The sequence below is a fragment of the Engystomops pustulosus genome, chromosome 6 (genome assembly GCF_040894005.1).
Source record: "Engystomops pustulosus chromosome 6, aEngPut4.maternal, whole genome shotgun sequence".
Lineage (NCBI taxonomy): Eukaryota > Metazoa > Chordata > Amphibia > Anura > Leptodactylidae > Engystomops > Engystomops pustulosus.
Genome location: NC_092416.1, coordinates 101,338,395 through 101,355,789, shown reverse-complemented (window position 1 = coordinate 101,355,789; position 17,395 = coordinate 101,338,395). Strand labels below are relative to the sequence as shown.

At 43.3% G+C, this 17,395-nt stretch overlaps 1 protein-coding gene across 7 annotated transcripts in view; it reads left to right on the top strand.

Moving 5' to 3' along the window:
- LOC140064052 (uncharacterized) overlaps positions 1–17,395 on the top strand; it is a 79,917-nt gene that overhangs the window by 42,974 nt on the left and 19,548 nt on the right. For 3 of the 7 annotated variants that reach the window (XM_072110487.1, XM_072110486.1, XM_072110488.1), the window contains exons 4-6: positions 13,281–13,629; positions 14,009–14,061; positions 14,414–15,149. In XM_072110487.1, the coding sequence (XP_071966588.1) occupies positions 13,317–13,629; positions 14,009–14,061; positions 14,414–15,149 (1,102 nt within the window). In that variant the 5' untranslated portion in view covers positions 13,281–13,316. The remainder of the gene's footprint in view (positions 1–13,280; positions 13,630–14,008; positions 14,062–14,413; positions 15,150–17,395) is intronic. The other 4 variants (XM_072110491.1, XM_072110490.1, XM_072110489.1 and 1 more) reach the window with 3 other exon arrangements.

The window sequence follows — 17,395 nt, the reverse complement described above, 5'->3', positions numbered from 1 at the left end:
CGGCTCCCATGCGCCGCCAAATTTAAAGTGCCGCCGGCAAAGTCAAAAGGTTGACACCCGCAATCGGTGCAAGCATCGACCGCGGGTGATAGCGATGGGTCTTTGCTGCGATATGCAGCAAAGCCCATTTCTGTATGAAGAAGGCTCAGCCCGTGAGCCTTATTCATACAACCTTCACAGCTCCATGGCGGATATATCCGTCACGGAGCCTGAAGGGGTTAATAGGTTTTTTATTTAGGTTTATACAATAGAAGAGAGAACTTCTGACTTGGGTGGTGCCAGTGCGGGTCATGCACCCTGTAATATACTAGACTGGCTAAATGTAGACATGATTCAATCTAAGCTCAATTAAATCAATGTGTACAAAGCTCCTGGACCAGATGGGTTACATCCCAGAGTTCTTAAAGAACTCAGTTCTGTTATTGCTGTACCACTGTCTAAAATCTTCAGGGATTCCGTAATGTCTGGTGTGGTGCCAAGTGACTGGCGCAAGGCAAATGTGGTGCCAATATATAAAAAGGGCTCTAGAACTTCGCCAGGCAATTACAGGCCTGTAAGCTTAACTTCCATTGTGGGGAAAGTATTGGAAGGGTTAGTAAAAGACTACATACTGGAGTATGTGACATCAAATAGAATAATAAGTGACAGCCAGCATGGGTTTACTAAGAATAGAAGTTGTCAAACTAACCTTATCTGCTTCTATGAAGAGGTGAGCAGATGCCTGGATGGAGAAGCAGCTGTGGATATTGTGTTCTTGGACTTTGCAAAGGCATTTGACACTGTTCCTCATAGACGCCTGATGGGTAAAATTAGGGCTATTGGTTTGGCAGAAATAATTTGCAATTGGATTGAAAACTGGCTGAAGGATCGTATCCAGAGAGTTGTGGTCAATGATTCCTACTCGGAATGGTCACCAGTTATGGTTATGAGTGGTGTACCTCAGGGTTCTGTGCTTGGCCCACTACTATTTAATTTATTTATTGATGATATAGAGGTAGGAATTAATAGCACTGTGTCTATTTTTGCAGATGACACCAAGCTGTGTAGTGTAATACAGTCCATGGAGGATGTTCATAGGCTGCAGGGTGACTTGGACAAACTGAATGTTTGGTCATCCACTTGGCAAATGAGGTTTAATGTGGATAAATGTAAGGCTATGCACCTGGGGGCCAATAATCCAAAGGCAAAATATGTCCTTGGGGGAGTAAATCTGGGAGAGTCCCTTGTTGAGAAGGACCTGGGGGTACTAGTAGATCATAAATTGAATAACAGCATGCAATGTCAATCAGCTGCCTCTAAAGCTAGTAGGATCTTGTCATGTATCAAAAGTGGTATGGACTCTCGTGATAGGGATGTAATATTACCACTATACAAGGCACTGGTTCGGCCACACCTGGAATATGGTGTCCAGTTCTGGGCACCGGTCCATAAAAAGGATGCCCTGGAGCTGGAGAGGGTTCAACGTAGAGCCACAAAAATGATAAGGGGTATGGAGGGTCTTAGTTATGAGGAAAGATTAAAAAAACTAGATTTATTTAGTCTGGAAAAGAGACGACTACGAGGGGACATGATTAATTTATATAAATATATGAATGGTCCATACAAAAAATATGGTGGTAAGTTGGTAAATCAAATCAAAAGACGAGAGGGCACTGTCTCCGTCTGGAGAAAACATGGTTTAATCACCGGAGGCGACTGGGCTTTTTTACTATGAGAACTGTCAATCTGTGGAATAGCCTGCCTCAGGCACTGGTCACAGCAGGGACAGCGGAGAGCTTCAAGAAGGGTCTAGATGCCTTTATACACCTATATAACATTGATTGTTATGTTATATAGAATTGTTTCCCCTAAATCCCTTCCTCATCCAATCCCTACCCTTCCTTGGTTGAACTTGATGGACAAGTGTCTTTTTTCAACCGTATAAACTATAAACTATGAAACTATAAGCCCTTTGACGTAGACTGATGTGACCCTAATCGCCATGACATGTGAATTATGTGAGTGCTGCTTATTCTCAGGATTAAAACGTACCCACTTTTGCGTATGTACTCACTTTTTACAGTGCTTATGTTTCTTACTACCGGCCATTTAACATGAATACAACAATAAAACAGAAAATACACAGCAGCAATATAGGTTGCCAAACTAAAACATGGTTGGTACCTATTTAAGGATCTATGGGGGTATACAATCACAGATGCCAGACACTGTATGGACTGGTATTACATTGTGACCTGACCCCAATTTTTCAGGACTTCATATGTCTCAGATGTTATTCCTCCCTGGAGTGACCTACTTATCCACCACACGTAGGTTATAGTGATCTTACAGTCAGGTATTTTTCGCCAAGTGCCATTCTTCCTCCACATGTAAGGGAGCTGAAGTTGCAGAGTCGTTCGGGATAGAACTCACCAGAATCAAGTCCCATTCTTTAAGGAACTGCATACGTTTCGCCAGCAATGTAAAGTTGCTTGCCTTCTTTGGAGATGATCATTTTTCTTGAAATCCCCATTTTTAGGGGATACAGTGGGACCGCATGATCTTTGCCGCCTCTTGGAATTCTCTCCTCCTCACCAATGTGGTTGCGAATAGGTCCACATACAAAGATATATCTTTAAATCTTTCAGATATATCTGTGTTATTTTATCCTTTCCCTCATGAGCTTATCTTTAAAATGGTGTCTCAGGCAATAAGGTTACAAAATAGTTAAGAACTCGGATAACACTTCTGGCTTTATGGAATCCGGGATCCCTGAAATGGAATGTTGTTCCTGCGGGAACAATCCTCCATGTCATCAATTTTCAAACGTAATTACCTTACTTTTTCTTCTTCCATATTGTTGCTCACATCCACTAACTCATTGTGGGCTGCTGTAAATTACACCATCTTGGTCTCAACATGTGACATATGTTCAGCCAGGAGACTGCATTCATTTTAAAATACTTGTATAGCAGATTGAATGTTGTTTGTAAAGAAGATCGTAGCTCTCTCAGCAGGGACTTTAGTAATCTTCTGATACAGTCACCGACTTGGCATTCGGTGAGAGAGCTGCAAGTGCTGGGCATTGCTGGCTCACCTGCTGGTGTGCTGCCTGTCTCGTTATGCCTCCTCCCGGGCTGCTGTGTGAGGTGTCGATGTCTGCAGGCAGGGACTGCTGGAATATCCTCACAGCTTGTGAGGGCAGAAGGGGGGAGTTATACACTGATGAGCGCTGGGATATCACCGGGGACCCCATGTATACTTTAAATTATGTGTCAGCTGCTTTTATGTGTATGGTAACTAAATCAACAAACCAAAAATATAAGGGATTAAAAACAAAAAAAAAACAACCGAAGAGGATGGGGCCTCCGTTGATGCAGTGCAATACAAGTCCATTCTGGGGTATCCTATCCTTTGGGTCCAGTCACAAATCCTTATGTGTCAGATGTAGAGATGAGCGAGCACTAAAATGCTCGGGTACTCGTTATTCGAGACGAACTTTTCCCGATGCTCGAGTGCTCGTCTCGAATAACAAGCCCCATTGAAGTCAATGGGAGACTCGAGCATTTTTCAAGGGGACCAAGGCTCTGCACAGGGAAGCTTGGCCAAACACCTGGGAACCTCAGAAAAGGATGGAAACACCACGGAAATGGACAGGAAACAGCAGGGGCAGCATGCATGGATGCCTCTGAGGCTGCTTAATCGTACCATTATGCCAAAATTTTGGGCAACAGCATGGCCATGACAGAGTGACCGAATGAGGCTAGATAGCATCTAAAACATGCAATAATTGACCCTGATACTATAGAAGACGGCATGCAGAGGCAGCGTCAGCAGCGGCAGGCTAGAGAGTGTCATGGCGACATACCCTAAATGGACTCAGGCTTCAAACCAATGGGTGGCAGAGAGGAACTAAAGGAGGTGAGCAAGAAGCGCTGAAATTATTTCCTATGTGAACAAAAGTTTGACGGTATATTTAGTCGATAACACAGCATAGTGGCGACATAGTGACCAAGTTCCATAACGTATCTGGTGAAACACCCGAAAAATTAGCCTGACACGGCTCTTTTGATAACGGGACGACATGTGGAGGCAGCCATGGAGACGACTTCCATGATTAAGAGCGACAGTATGGGGCATTCATATTGCGCTGCTATGATTGCAACTTCAGGTCTCCAGCATGGCGGCGACAGATGGGCCGAGTTCCACTATGTATCTGGTGAAACACCTGAAAATTCTGCCTGACACAGCTAGTTTGATAAGGGGATGATGTGCTGCATATCCTCTCGTGCTCCAGCGTCTGGGGTATAGAGAGTTGAAATGAGACATTGGTGGACGCTGTGGAGGATCGTGGAGGCAAAATGGACAGGAAACAGCAGGGGCAGCATGCATGGATGCCTCTGAGGCTGCCTAATCTTGGGATGGAGCTGGCGGTCCACTGCCAGGCGAGCTTTCGCCTGCCCAAGCCCCTGTCTCTCGGCTCCTCCCCACCCAAAATGGGCCTGGGGACCAGAAGCGTTTACTTTGAAAAAATTATAATTTTCAAAGCAGGCCGGGTCGTTTGAATATTTCACCTAGGAATAATGGAATAGCATAGTGGTTCTATTTTTAATTGTTTTTATGGAAATGGTTCCATGATTAAGAGCGACAGTATGGGGCATCCATATTGCGCTGCTATGATTGCAACTTCAGGTCTCCAGCATGGGGGCGACAGATGGTCCGAGTTCCACTATGTATCTGGTGAAACACCTGAAAATTCTGCCTGACACAGCTCGTTTGATAAGGGGACCATGTATGGAGGCAGTGAACTAGTAGTAGATTAAAGGTGCTGCAGTTAAAACTATGTTAGTTGGAACTTGAGATGGAGCTGGGGCTCCGCTTCCAGGCGAGCTTTCGCCAATCCAAGCCCCTGTCTCTAGGCTACTCCCCAAACAGCACTTCTGAGAACCTTTTGTATAAGATCAAGTGTAGTAGCGTTCTTATAAGTTTGGGTTATGGCGGGTGAGGGGAATGTAAACAGATGCGCAAGAAGCGCTGAAATTATATCGGTAAATGATAAAAGTTTGCCAGTATATTTTGTGGATTACACAGCAGGGTGGCGACAAAGTTAACAAGTTTGATGTGGAAGCCATGAAAACAACCCAAAATTCTGCCTGACACAGTTCGTTTGATAAGGAGACCATGTATGGAGGCAGCTATATGGACGACTTTTGGAGGCAGCTATGGCGATGACGTGTGGAGGCTGCTATGGAGAAAATTTAATTTGGATAGTGCCTGTATGTGGCAGTCCAAAAAAGTTTTCAAACCAGAGGAGCAGGTAGGTGGTCCTCCAGAAAAATTAAATAGATTGAGTGCCTGTATGTGGCACTCCCAAAAATTGCTTAAAACAGAGGACCGGGTAGGTGGCCCTCCAGAAAAATTAAATACATAGAGTACTATAGCTAGAGCCAGTTGGCCCTGGCAAAAAATAGCCAGTTTCCTCTGCGTTAGTGTACAAAGAGGAGGAGAAGGAGGACAATGAGGAGGAGGAGTGCATACATTATTCAGGTTGAGCTTCTTTCACCTGGTGGAGAATGAAAATCCGGAGAAATCCAGGCTTTATTCATCTTGATAAGCGTCAGCCTGTCAGCGCTGTCAGTCGACAGGCGTGTACGCTTATCAGTGATGATGCCACCAGCTGCACTGAAAACCCGCTCGGACAACATGCTAGCGGCAGGGCAGGCAAGAACCTCCAAGGCGTACAGCGCCAGTTCGTGCCACATGTCCAGCTTTGAAACCCAGTAGTTGTAGGGAGCTGTGTGATCATTTAGGATGATGGTATGGTCAGCTACGTACTCCCTCACCATCTTTCTATAAAGATCAGTCCTACTCTGCTGAGACTGGGGACAGGTGACAGTGTCTTGCTGGGGTGACATAAAACTGGCAAAGGCCTTGTAAAGCGTACCCCTGCCAGTGCTGGACAAGCTGCCTGCTCGCCTACTCTCCCTCGCTACTTGTCCCGCAGAAGTACGCCCTCTGCCGCTAGCGCTGTCAGAAGGGAAATAATGTTTCAGCTTGTGCACCAGGGCCTGCTGGTATTCATGCATTCTCACACTCCTTTCCTCTCCAGGGATGAGAGTGGAAAGATTTTGCTTGTACCATGGGTCCAGGAGAGTGAATACCCAGTAATCGGTGCTGGAATAAATTCTTTGAAAGCGAGGGTCACGGGATAGGCAGCCTAGCATGAAATCTGCCATATGCGCCAGAGTCCCAACGCGCAAGAATTCACTCCCCTCACTGGCCTGACTGCCTATTTCCTCCTCCTCCAACTCCTCCAACTCCTCTTCTTCTGCCCATACACGCTGAACAGTGAAGGACTGAACAATGGTCTCCTCTTCTGTCTCGCCAACATTCTCCTCCTCCACCTCCTCCGATATGCGCTGAGAAACAGACCTAAGGGTGCTTTGGCTATCAACAAAGGAATCTTCTTCCCCCGTCCCTTGTGACGAGCGCAAAGCTTCCGACTTCATGCTGACCAGAGAGTTTTTCAAAAGGCCAAGCAGCGGGATGGTGAGGCTGATGATGGCGGCATCGCCACTGACCATCTGTGTTGACTCCTCAAAGTTACTCAGCACCTGACAGATATCAGACATCCACGTCCACTCCTCATTGTAGACTTGAGGAAGCTGACTGACCTGACTACCAGTTCTGGTGGAAGTTGACATCTGGCAGTCTACAATCGCTCTGCGCTGCTGGTAAACTCTGGATAACATGGTTAATGTCGAATTCCACCTCGTGGGCACGTCGCACAACAGTCGGTGAGCGGGCAGTTGGAGGCGGCGCTGCGCTGCCCTGAGAGTGGCAGCATCTGTGCTGGACTTCCTGAAATGCGCACAGATGCGGCGCACCTTCGTGAGCAAATCAGACAGATTGCGGTATGTCTTGAGGAAACGCTGAACTATGAGATTTAACACATGGGCCAGGCATGGCACATGTGTCAGTCTGCCGAGTTGCATAGCCGCCACCAGGTTACGGCCGTCACACACAACCATGCCTGGCTTCAGGTTCAGCTACAGATCAGTCTGCACCGTGATGCCCTGTAATAGCTCTTGGACGGTGTGCCTTTTAAAGCCTAGGCTCAGCAGTTTGAGCACCGCCTGCTGTCGCTTAGCGACGGCACTGCTGCTGTGCCTAGAGCTACCGACTGATGGTGCCATGCCCACGGATGGTAATTCGGAGGAGGAGGTGGAGGAGGGGTGGGAGTAGGAGGAGGCATAGTAGGTCTTTGAGACCTGGACCTAGGTAGGCCCCGCAATCCTCCACGTCGGCAGTATATGACCAGCCCCAGGGTCAGACTCCACCAAGTTAACCCAATGTGCCGTCAGCGATATATAGTGGCCCTGCCCGGCAGCACTCGTCCACGTGTCTGAGGTCAGGTGGACCTTGTCAGAAACGGCGTTGGTCAGGGCACGGATGATGTTCTCTGACACGTGCTTGTGCAGGGCTGGGACGGCACATCGCGAAAAGTAGTGGCGGCTGGGGACCGAATACCGAGGGGCGGCCGCCGCCATGAGGTTTCGAAAGGCCTCGGTCTCTACCAGCCTATAGGGCAGCATCTCCAGGCTAAGCAACTTGGAGATGTGGACGTTGAGGGCTTGGGCGTGTGGGTGGTTTTGCGCTGTACTTCCTTTTGCGCTCCACCGTCTGGGGTATGGAGAGCTGAACGCTGGTGGATGCTGTAGAGGATCGTGGAGGCGAAGATGGGGTTTTCGCACGGGAGGTGTTTGGGCCCGGGGTCCTGGGCAGGGGGCTGACTAGCAGATGACACAGGGGAAGGAGCAGTGGTGTGCCCGGCCGGAGGTGAACGGGCTTGGTGCCATTGAGTGGGGTGTTTAGCATTCATATGCCTGCGCATACTGGTGGTAGTTAAGCTAGTAGTTTTGGAACCCCTGCTAATCCTGGCCAATCTTGGCACAGGTTGCACACCACAGTCCGTCGGTCATCCGGTGTTTCTTTAAAGAACCTCCAGACTTCTGAAAATCTAGCCCTCGCCACGGGAGCTTGACCACGGGAAACATTTGGCGCTGATGCACCAGCTCTGGCCCTGCCTCTCCGTCTGGCCCCACCACTGCCTCTTCCAACCTGTTCTGCTATAGGACTCTCCTCCGTCTCAGAAGCACTGTGTTCACCCGGCCTATCAACCCAGCTTGGGTCTGTCACCTCATCATCCTCCGATCCCTCAGTCTGCTCCACCCTCGGACTTCCTGCCCTGACACCAACTTCACCACTGTCTGACAACCGTGTCTCCTCATCGTCCGACACCTCTTTACACACTTCTTCCACTACATCAATAATGTCATCATCACCCACAGACTGCGACCGGTGGAAAACCTGGGCATCGGAAAATAGCTCAGCAGCAACCGGACAAGTGGTTTGTGACTGTGGGAAGGGTCCAGAAAACAGTTCCTCAGAGTATGCCGGTTCAAATGCCAAATTTTGCTGGGAGGGGGCAGACTGGGGGGAAGGAGGCTGAGGTGGAGGAGCTGGAGGAGTGCTGATTTCGGTGACATGGGTGGACTGCGTGGAAGACTGACTGGTGGACAAATGGCTAGAAGCATTGTCCGCAATCCACGACATCACCTGTTCGCACTGTTCTGGCCTCAACAGCGCTCTACCACGAGTCCCAGTAACTTGAGACATGATGAACATAGGGAGTGTAGCTCTGCGGCGTTCCCCTGCTCCCTCATCAGCAGGTGGTGTCTCACCCCGCCCAGGACCACGGCCTCTGACCCCTGCAGTAGTTGGACACCCTTGTCCACGCCCTCGTCCTCTACCCCTAGCCCTCGGGTTAAACATTTTCCAAATTAAAGTGTAAACTTTAAATTTATTTATTTATTTATTTTTTTTTTAACAAAACGATGCTATCCTTTTGCTATGGCTAGTTTCTAACCTACACTGACAGCACACAACTGGATTTTGTGCTGTGCCTGATGACTTTGAGTTATAAAAAGAAATAAACGTAAAAAAAAAAAAAAATCAGCAGACTGTGCCTAATTCAAATCAAACCCCTAATAAATTGTCACACTTCGGTGTTTGAGGTGGATATGCATGTCACTAAGAGCTAAACACAACGGTCGCAAGTCTCCCAGCAAATTCCTCACAATATGGTACTAGCTGCACTACTAATGCCAGCAAGCCCAGCCACAAGCAAACAAAAAAAAGGAAAATATAACGCTATTGTAGGCCTAAGTAAGCCGTTGGGGTTCTCCTATGGCTATTTTCTAGCCTACACTGAAAGCACACTGCTTTGCCAGATTACTTTGAGCTATAAAAAGAAATAAAGGTAAAAAAAAATAAATCAGCAGACTCTGCATAATTCAAATCAAATCCCTAATAAATTGTCCCACTTCGGTGTTTGAGGTGGATATGTGTGTCACTAAGAGCTAAACACAACGGTCGCAAGTCTCCCAGCATATTCTTCACAATATGGTACTAGCTGCACTACTAATGGCAGCAAGCCCAGCCACAGGCAAACCAAAAAAAAGTAAAATAAAACGTTATTGTAGCCCTAAGAAGGGCTGTTGGGTTCTTGTAGAATCACTCCTGCCTAACACTATTCTAATAGAACACCCTAACGCTTTCCCTGACCAGCAGCAGCTCTCTCCCTAGCAGCATCCAGACAGAGAATGATGCGAGCAGCGCGGGCAGGGGCTAGTCTATTCCAGGGTCACCTGATCTGGCCAGCCAACCACTGCTATCGACGTGTAAGGGTACCACGTCATGCTGGGTGGAGTGCAGAGTCTCCTGGCTTGTGATTGGCTCTGTTTCTGGCCACCAAAAATCACAATGGCGGGAGATGACATTTTCTCAAGCGGGCGAACTATTTGTCCGAGCAACGAGCAGTTTCGAGTACGCTAATACTCGAACGAGCATCAAGCTCGGACGAGTATGTTCGCTCATCTCTAGTCAGATGGTTGCTTTTTGCAGCTCCCTCAGCTCCAAGTCCAAAGTTTAAAATAAAGTACAACAGTAGGTGAGTGTATATGGTTATTCAAAATGACATAGAGTCCTGTTCCACTTGCTCACTGTTAGAACGTTGTCAGACCATAGGTATTGTCAGCTGGAAGCTCACAGCTAACACTAAGTGGGCATGCACAGTGTTTTTAGATGCTGGAGGTACAAGTCTGAAATGATGCGTGTGCATAGTTGGCACTCAAGATCTCACAGTACCTACATACTCCGAGAATGCTGGAGATTCATAGCCGGAATAGTGTACCTGTGCAGTAGGCACTCAGGATCTCACAGTGCCTACGTACCTCAAAATTAGCGGGTTACAAAAAATAAAGTCAGCAATGTTCACTCACAAATGTGCCTGTCTTAACACTAATTTCTGCAACATATATAATTTCAACAATAAATAATAATAATAAGATATTATATATATATATATATATATATATATACACTCACCGGCCACTTTATTAGGTACACCTGTTCAACTGCTTGTTAACACTTAATTTCTAATCAGCCAATTACATGGCGGCAACTCAGTGCATTTAAGCATGTAGACATGGTCAAGACAATCTCCTGCAGTTCAAACTGAGCAACAGTATGGGGAAGAAAGGTGATTTGAGTGCCTTTGAACGTGGCATGGTTGTTGGGGCCAGAAGGGCTGGTCTGAGTATTTCAGAAACTGCTGATCTACTGGGATTTTCACGCACAACCATATCTAGGGTTTACAGAGAATGGTCCGAAAAAGAAAAAACATCCAGTGAGCGGCAGTTCTGTGGGCAGAAATGCCTTTTTGATGCCAGAGGTCAGAGGAGAATGGGCAGACTGGTTCGAGCTGATAGAACAGTGACTCAAATCGCCACCCGTTACAACCAAGGTAGGCAGAAGAGCATCTCTGACCGCACAGTACGTCGAACTTTGAGGCAGATGGGCTACAGCAGCAGAAGACCACACCGGGTGCCACTCCTTTCAGCTAAGAACAGGAAACTGAGGCTACAATTTGCACAAGCTCATCGAAATTGGACAGTAGAAGATTGGAAAAACGTTGCCTGGTCTGATGAGTCTCGATTTCTGCTGCGACATTCGGATGGTAGGGTCAGAATTTGGCGTCAACAACATGAAAGCATGGATCCATCCTGCCTTGTATCAACGGTTCAGGCTGGTGGTGATGGTGTCATGGTGTGGGGAATATTTTCTTGGCACTCTTTGGGCCCCTTGGTACCAATTGAGCATCGTTGCAACGCCACAGCCTACCTGAGTATTGTTGCTGACCATGTCCATCCCTTTATGACCACAATGTACCCAACATCTGATGGCTACTTTCAGCAGGATAATGCGCCATGTCATAAAGCTGGAATCATCTCAGACTGGTTTCTTGAACATGACAATGAGTTCACTGTACTCAAGTGGCCTCCACAGTCACCAGATCTCAATCCAATAGAGCATCTTTGGGATGTGGTGGAACGGGAGATTCGCATCATGTATGTGCAGCCGACAAATCTGCGGCAACTGTGTGATGCCATCATGTCAATATGGACCAAAATCTCTGAGGAATGCTTCCAGCACCTTGTTGAATCTATGCCACGAAGAATTGAGGCAGTTCTGAAGGCAAAAGGGGGTCCAACCCGTTACTAGCAGGGTGTACCTAATAAAGTGGCTGGTGAGTGTATATATATATATATATATATATATAATAGTACTAGCAGGTGGACGTAACTCTGGTGATGGGTTCGGTCCCTTGTCGAATTCCCCGTCACAAGCTACCTTCAGCCGCTGTGCTTCAGCTCCCTTAAGGTGCGGGCAGCGTCTCTCACTCCTTCTTAAAGGAACAGGGCAATTCCCAGCTGGGCTGTAACACCCTATCAGCATGCACCACCCAGCATATAGTCCAGCATGCCCTACTCTCTGCGCCTGAGAAAGGTTGTTACTTAGGTGTAAACTTTCTGTATGTTGTGTGTCTCTCCTTGTCTTCCTGTGTGTGACCCCAACTCGTCCTCTGGCTCTGTTTATGCTCCGTGTTCCCTGGGATCTGACCTTGGCTTGTATTCTGAACCTGTGCTGCCTGCCACGACCATCTTTTTGTCTTCATTTGTGCTTGTACGCTGCCTGTCACAACTCCGGATTGACTCTGACCTCCCGCTCTGCCTGACTCCTTGGTACCATGTACCGGTCTCATTGCCTGCTGGGCCATCTGCTATCCACACTGGGACCACCACGAGAGGTAGCGACCTTGCAATATCTCTGCAGCTAAGTCTAGATCCCTGTATGGGGGTAAAGGGGTGAATACCAGAGAGGTCCAGGAGTAACACCCTTATTGTGTGGCCCAAATACAAATCAGTTGGATTGCACAGTGGGTTCACAACCCGCTGCTTGTCACAGTGGAGAAACTAATGAATACATACAATAAAAGCCTAGACATAATTCAAATGATAAACAGATAAATAAAACAATATGTAAAAATGTATATACTGTAGTATACCATGCTATTAAGTACAGATATATTGTATAATACATTATTTAAAATAGTATAATATAAGAGCATTTGTAAAAATGAGGGGGCGATATTATAATTAATATGATATTTTAGAACTCATAATAAGGTTGAGATGGCAATGAAATAGCAATCACAATATATTATTTTCTAAACTTTCATTTAATCCAGCTGGTAATAAACTTTGCCGTTTAAAAATCCAGTACATCTCTCGCTGTTTCAAATAGTTAAAACTCTGAGGCAATATGCTCAATTGGTCAATTTATTCTTCATAATTACATTAATGATACATGATTACATTTGCGTGCCTTGATACACTATGTAGAGAAAGCTGTTTACAATGTTATGCTTATGCTTATTAAGGCGTTCCCTTAATGTTTTTTTAATAAACCAAAAATATATAATTTTATATTAGACACTAATAAAGCTGGTTCAGTATAAGACTGTTAAGTAAAGCTCTTTAACTTTACACTGCCTAAATTTTGATGCCTTAATGTATTTAATACTGTGGAATGTCATTTGTGTGCTTTACACTTCAACTAGGAGAAGTCTTGAATTCTTTCTAGCAACATGAAGGGTGGGCTCCAAAAAATTTTTTCTCTAGTGCGCCAAGGTTCTCTAATTGAACAACGCCCAAGTGTGACTGCTTCTCTGTACTGCTTCAATTTATACTCCAGGTTTTCAATATGTTAGGTCTTTTTAGTCATGTTTGAGAAATGTTTCTCCTAAATTATATGTTTCTCTTAAATGAAATACATTTTATCACTTATTTCATAAGTTTCATTAATATTTTTTTCTTTTTTAAATTTTTGCTTCTTAGTTATACCCTTATCTACGTGATTTCTTCAGTTCTGCCATGGATGAAATTCTAAAGTCAGAGATCTTCCTTGTAGTATATGAAAAAAAAGAGGTTTCACTTGAAGAATTTGGGGGGCTATTTCGTCAGGTCCATGGTTATTATCTCAATTTGTCAAATTATGGTTACTCCTCACTGAAGACATTATTACATGACATGAATGATTTGGTTGAGTTAAGGACCATTGATGGAATAAATATGATAAGATGCAAGTCACGCTCAAGTCATCATGTAGTTGTTGCAAATGGGAACAATTTTCAAGCACAGCAGATCTCAGGGATTTCAAGCATACCGTCATCTGTACTTACCTCAGGTAGGAATAAACTTGCAATAGAATCAGCAATGGAAGAGGTAGGTAGTGCCCCTACCTACTTTATGGACAAAAATGTATGCAAATTGGCATTTAAAAGTTGCAAATTTGTGATTTTTAAAACAGTTTTCTGCCATAAGAAGATGATAAATCTTCTCTATTATACAAGTTAACTATAGATCCCAATAGCATAGTGATCAAGTTTCTTTCTTCAAAGATTTTGTTGTTGTATGCAATGAAATCCAAGAGTATCTATTACTGTAATGTCTATACATAAATAACACAATTAATATTAAAAACATTCACATAAACTTTGTGAGATACTGTAAATTAATTTGCAATGATAATGAATTCAAATAATGAATTAAATTATGTCTGGTAGGCCCTGTTATAAAGAAACCTGGGGAAACACAACCTATACAGAACCATATGAAGGTAAACATTAAACTTCTAAAACAAGACTCCTTTAGATTTCTTTGGCTGTATGACCATCCATTAGATTCAGAACTATAAAATGAATTCTACTGTAACTTTTTTCAGAATGTGGGATAATCAAAGCAGGTGTAGTTTATTTTTATTAGTTAAATATCCTTAATTTTTGCTTCTTTTAGTTTAGTTTTGGAAGTAGAAGTAGGTCCTACATAGACCAACATTGATTGTTCCACTTATAAAAAATTGATATTCATTTCTGATAAACCAACTAATCAGCCTTTTATTTAGCACTAACGTCTACTGTATACCTATTATTTAAATGTGAGTGTTTAAAGAAAATAACTTTTCTTTTTAGCAGGTCAGAACCTCAAAATCTACAACAGCCAACAAGTCCAAAGATGCATCAAAATCAAAATGCTCTCTACTTGCACAAAAAACTGATCATGCAGTTGGTTTTGTACATTGCCACCAACCAAAAAAAGATGGATTTTCTAAAAGCCTTAAAACTCCAACCATCAATCCTGTATGTGCAGGACAAGCTAGTGTTGCTACTGCTTCAAGTGCTGCAAAGAAAAGTAGGGCATATCAAAGAAGACAAGAAAGCAATGCCACATCTTCTAATCCAAAATCAGAAAGAAATATAACATCACTGCAAAATGTCAAAGCAGCTCAAACAAGGGCTGGACCAAACAGATCATATGCTTTTGTCTGTGCAAGCAATGTAAGCAAGAACCAGATCTTTCAAAATCAAAATCAATTGAATCCTAATCATATTAAATTCAGTGCAGATGTCATAGTGAATACTGCCAATGTCACCCTATCTCATCCTAAAGAACCCAGAACCTCAATACAGCCCAGCTCAGTTATCAAAGAGAACATTCAAACACTATTGAATCACCATGCAAATGGAATTTCAGTATTTCAACTACAAAAATTATACCTTTTTATGTTTAATCAAACACTTAAATCTAAGGGCTCAATTACTGTGAAACACCTCTTACTGGAACTAAAAGATGTGGTAAAAACAGAAGGTGTTGGTGTCCAAATGCAAGTGTATCCAGTTTCCGCCACCTCTGGCAAGGGAAATCACGGTAATTCTCTTATGTACACATCTTATGAAAATCCTACATGTATATACAGATGTAGCAAACTTTACTTGAAATTTATAGTATTTTTTTGTCCCAATTAGGGTTTGAGGATTAGGTTAGTTTTGAGGTTTTCTGAGGAACTCTCTTAAAAATGTAATGGTTATAAGGAAAAGGTGGTTTATGCATCATTTAATGAAGGAAAAAAGAAACAAATGCCAGACCTGTCTCTGCCAAATGTCTCAAAATCAGGGACCAAATTGAAGGGACCAGTTTATCAGTAGATAGTCAGAGCATTAAGACCAAAGAACGTATTGATAGATTACCAAAACTCAAAACAATGAAGCCCAACTTAGCCAGGGACACTATAGTGAGATTTGATTGTTTTACGAAACAAAAGTTCATACAATCTATACAACAAATCCCTAAGCTACCAGGACATATCAGAAAGTTTACAATTTTGGAGACTTATCCTTAAATTCATTTTTTGGATTCTGACTTGCGTCACTTTATATGGTTATTACTTTTGAACTCTGTTACTTATCAAAGTGATTCTGAGTGTTTTTTCTTCACATGTTGTACTTCATTTTAGTGGTAAATTTTGACTGATAAGTTTTGCGTTTATTTACAAAAAAATGATTAATTTTTGGAAAAATTCGCCATTTTTGAAATTCGAAATGATCACGTTTTCAGGCAGATAGATTTACTACCTAAATAACTTGCTGAATAACATTTCCCATATGTCTACTTTACATTTTCATAATTTTTGAAATGTCTGGATAATTTATTTTGATGTCACGCGGCTTACAAATAGATTATCGATTTTTCCGGATTTTCAGAATTTACTATTTTGGGGATAAATACTGTTTTGAATGAAATTTTACATATTTAACATCAAAACCCCTCTATATAACCAACCCATTTTAAATCTGCACCCCTCAAACTATCAGACACAGCTTTTAGGAAGATTGTTAACCCCTTGAGATCTTCATAGTAATTACATAAAAATGATAGTGAAATTTAGAATGGTCTAATTTCCAAAAGATAAAAAGAGAAAACCCACCACAATTTCATGTTATGAAATTTCTCCCGAGTACAGAGACCCGCCACAAGTGGCCGTTACTTGTTTTATGGGGGCACAGCGAGGCGCAGAAGGGAAGGAGGGACCTGCAGCTGCCAGGATTTTAGTTTCCTCATTGGCCCCTTTTGTAGGCTATACAATTTTCAGTTTTTCGTTATTGGAGCCATGTGACAGCATTTTTTTGTGGGATAAGATGCTTTTTCCAGTGTTACCATTTTGTGGTTGGTATCCCCTATTGTTGAAAATTTAGGAACTCGTTTTTGAAAGCAGGAGCAGAAAAGCATCAATTCTGTACTGGATTTTTTACTTTTTTTTTACGTGTTCGCTGTATAGCCTAATAATCATGTTATCTTTATTCCATGGGTCAATACAATTATGGGGATACCATACAGGAATATTTTTTCTGTTTTACTAAATTTGGCAAATAAAACACTAACGTGGGGAAAAAATCTATCATTTTTGCATTGCCGTCTTCCAAGTGGCATAACATTGTTACATTTTAGGCTACGGAGCTGGTTGATGGCTTGTTTTTTGCGGGACATGTTGTACTTTGCAATAGTAACATTGTGGAGTACATATGTTTTGTTGATCACTTTTTATTGCATTTTTTGTGGGATTCAATAGGTAAAAATCATTTTATGGCGAGTTTTTAAAGTTTTTTTTTATGGCGTTCATCGTACGGGTTCAATAATTACTTAATTTTATTCTATAGATTGTTATAATTTAGACTTGCTATGATTTAGACTTTTTTGGGGCTTATGGGCATTTTTAGTGATTTATAAACTTTTTTTTTTTTAACTTTTTTTTTAAACTTTTTTACTTGTTCCACCATGCGACATGAACAAGCAATCATCTGATTGCTTGTTCATGATAATACTCTGCAATACTTATGTATTGCAGGGTATTAGCAGTGTCAGTCTATGCACATGCATAGGCTGACACTGAGCCTTTAAGATGACGTCACAGAAGGCACTGCCTTCAGGCAGCTCTCGGGTCCCAATCAGGATTTATTATTTTCTTGTAGATAGAGAAGTTAGAAGTTCTGCCTGTGAGCTAAAACATCGATAATGTGATCAGTCAATGCACCAATTAAAGTATTTTACAACTACTGGACCACTTTGAATACAGGTCCGCTCATCGCTAATTAAATTTTATGTATAATCATGTGGTA